Source organism: Lipotes vexillifer, unplaced genomic scaffold (genome assembly GCF_000442215.2).
Source record: "Lipotes vexillifer unplaced genomic scaffold, Lipotes_vexillifer_v1.1 scaffold1002, whole genome shotgun sequence".
NCBI lineage: Eukaryota > Metazoa > Chordata > Mammalia > Artiodactyla > Lipotidae > Lipotes > Lipotes vexillifer.
Window position 1 is genome coordinate 241,501 of NW_006796766.1, and position 1,458 is coordinate 242,958.

General features: G+C 50.1%; 1 protein-coding gene across 1 annotated transcript in view; it reads right to left on the bottom strand.

The window, feature by feature from the left end:
* Positions 1–461: 461 nt before the first annotated feature.
* The window catches only part of CDHR3 (cadherin related family member 3), a 73,428-nt gene continuing 72,431 nt past the window's right edge, over positions 462–1,458 (bottom strand). Inside the window, exon 18 of the mRNA XM_007468984.1 lies at positions 462–766. Coding sequence (XP_007469046.1) covers positions 462–766 — 305 coding nt within the window. The remainder of the gene's footprint in view (positions 767–1,458) is intronic.

Genomic DNA, 1,458 nt, shown 5'->3' on the forward strand with positions numbered 1-1,458 from the left:
TAGATGTGACTTACAATGGTATACGGTGTTGAACTGTAAGTGAAGAAATCTGGGTGACGCTAAAATAAAGGCAGGAAAATAAGGTGAAACCAGGTGGGAGGGTAGTCCTCAGAATTTAGGCAGGAGGTCTCGTGCACTTCCTGGGGGCGAACGGAACAGAGCTTCCTGGAGGTCAATGTGAAGAAGAAACACAAGTCCACACCCACCAGTTAGCAGTCCAGCTGATCAGAGGTACTGAGGCCAGGGCAAAATCTCTCCTGGGCTGTCTCAGAAAAAGGCAACTCTGAGATCAAACCCCTTCATTTTAAAGTCTGTCAAACATTCCACCTGGGACCCTGGATCCTCCACATTTTCAGCCCTCCACCCCCACCCTGCCCTCGAGGAATGTAGGGTAAGGCAGCGTCCCAGACAGTCAAGCTCCCTCCCTGTGCTGTGCTGTGGGCCAGGCAGCCAGACACCGTTCACTTTTCTGGGTGCGGTTTGGGGGATCCCCCACCCGTAAGGGCTGAGTTTCTGTTCTTTGGGGTGCTTGGCTTGCTGTCCTGGTTCCTGGACCATGGGACTATATTCTTGGCCTGTGCTTTGTCTCTCAGCCCATCTCCTTCGTTGCGGGTGCTCCTTAGTGGCCCGGTCCCTTCCCCAGTGACAGGTCTTCTTGGAGCAGCTCCCTGAGGGCTGGACTCCTTCCATTTTGGCATTTGGGTTAAGGGATCTTTCCACTTTCTGGCTCCAGTTTTTGTGTTGAATTCATATATTGCCCCAGTAACTAGGGAAAAAAATTACACCACCAGTGTATAAACAAAGGAATCCAAATGCTTCTCTGCTCCCCCATCTCCACCCTGCTCTCTTCTCGCCCCCAGGGAAAGATGAAGCAGCTAGAAAGATTGAAAGCAGGCTTGTGAAGAACACAAACAATCTTCACCTGCCTGCCCTTTCCACGAGCTGAGCTGTGTGGCTCTGACCACACAGGTAGCAAATCTCACGCTTCCCTGGAAAGAAAGGTTTAGGAGAGTCTCAAGGTCACCTCAGTGGCAAGATGAGAGGCCATAGAAGTCTTGAGCTCAACATGAGCTTCAGATAAGTTAGGCTCAGTTTCTCATGGGGTGACCCATTACGTTCTGACTTGTTTGTTTAAAAAGATCCCCTGAATCCCTGATACAAACAGGAGTTCACCAAGGAAGGAGGGAAAGACTTTGATTTTTATCTATGTTATGTTAGCAGAGATTTGCAGACACAGACACACAAATCTGGCCCCAGTTGAGATGATGCAAGGGAGCCATTTTTATTGTGTCGGAGCCTGCAGACGCTAATTGATGTTTGTTCACATTAGTCCAGTTGGCTCATCGCTTCCTTTTTCCTTCTTGCAAACACACAGACGCAGAACAGCCTCGGTCCTCCCTGGCTTTTGCCCCAGAAGATCTAGTTTCCGGCGTGCCCCTGCTCCTGCTGTTTCCCTAC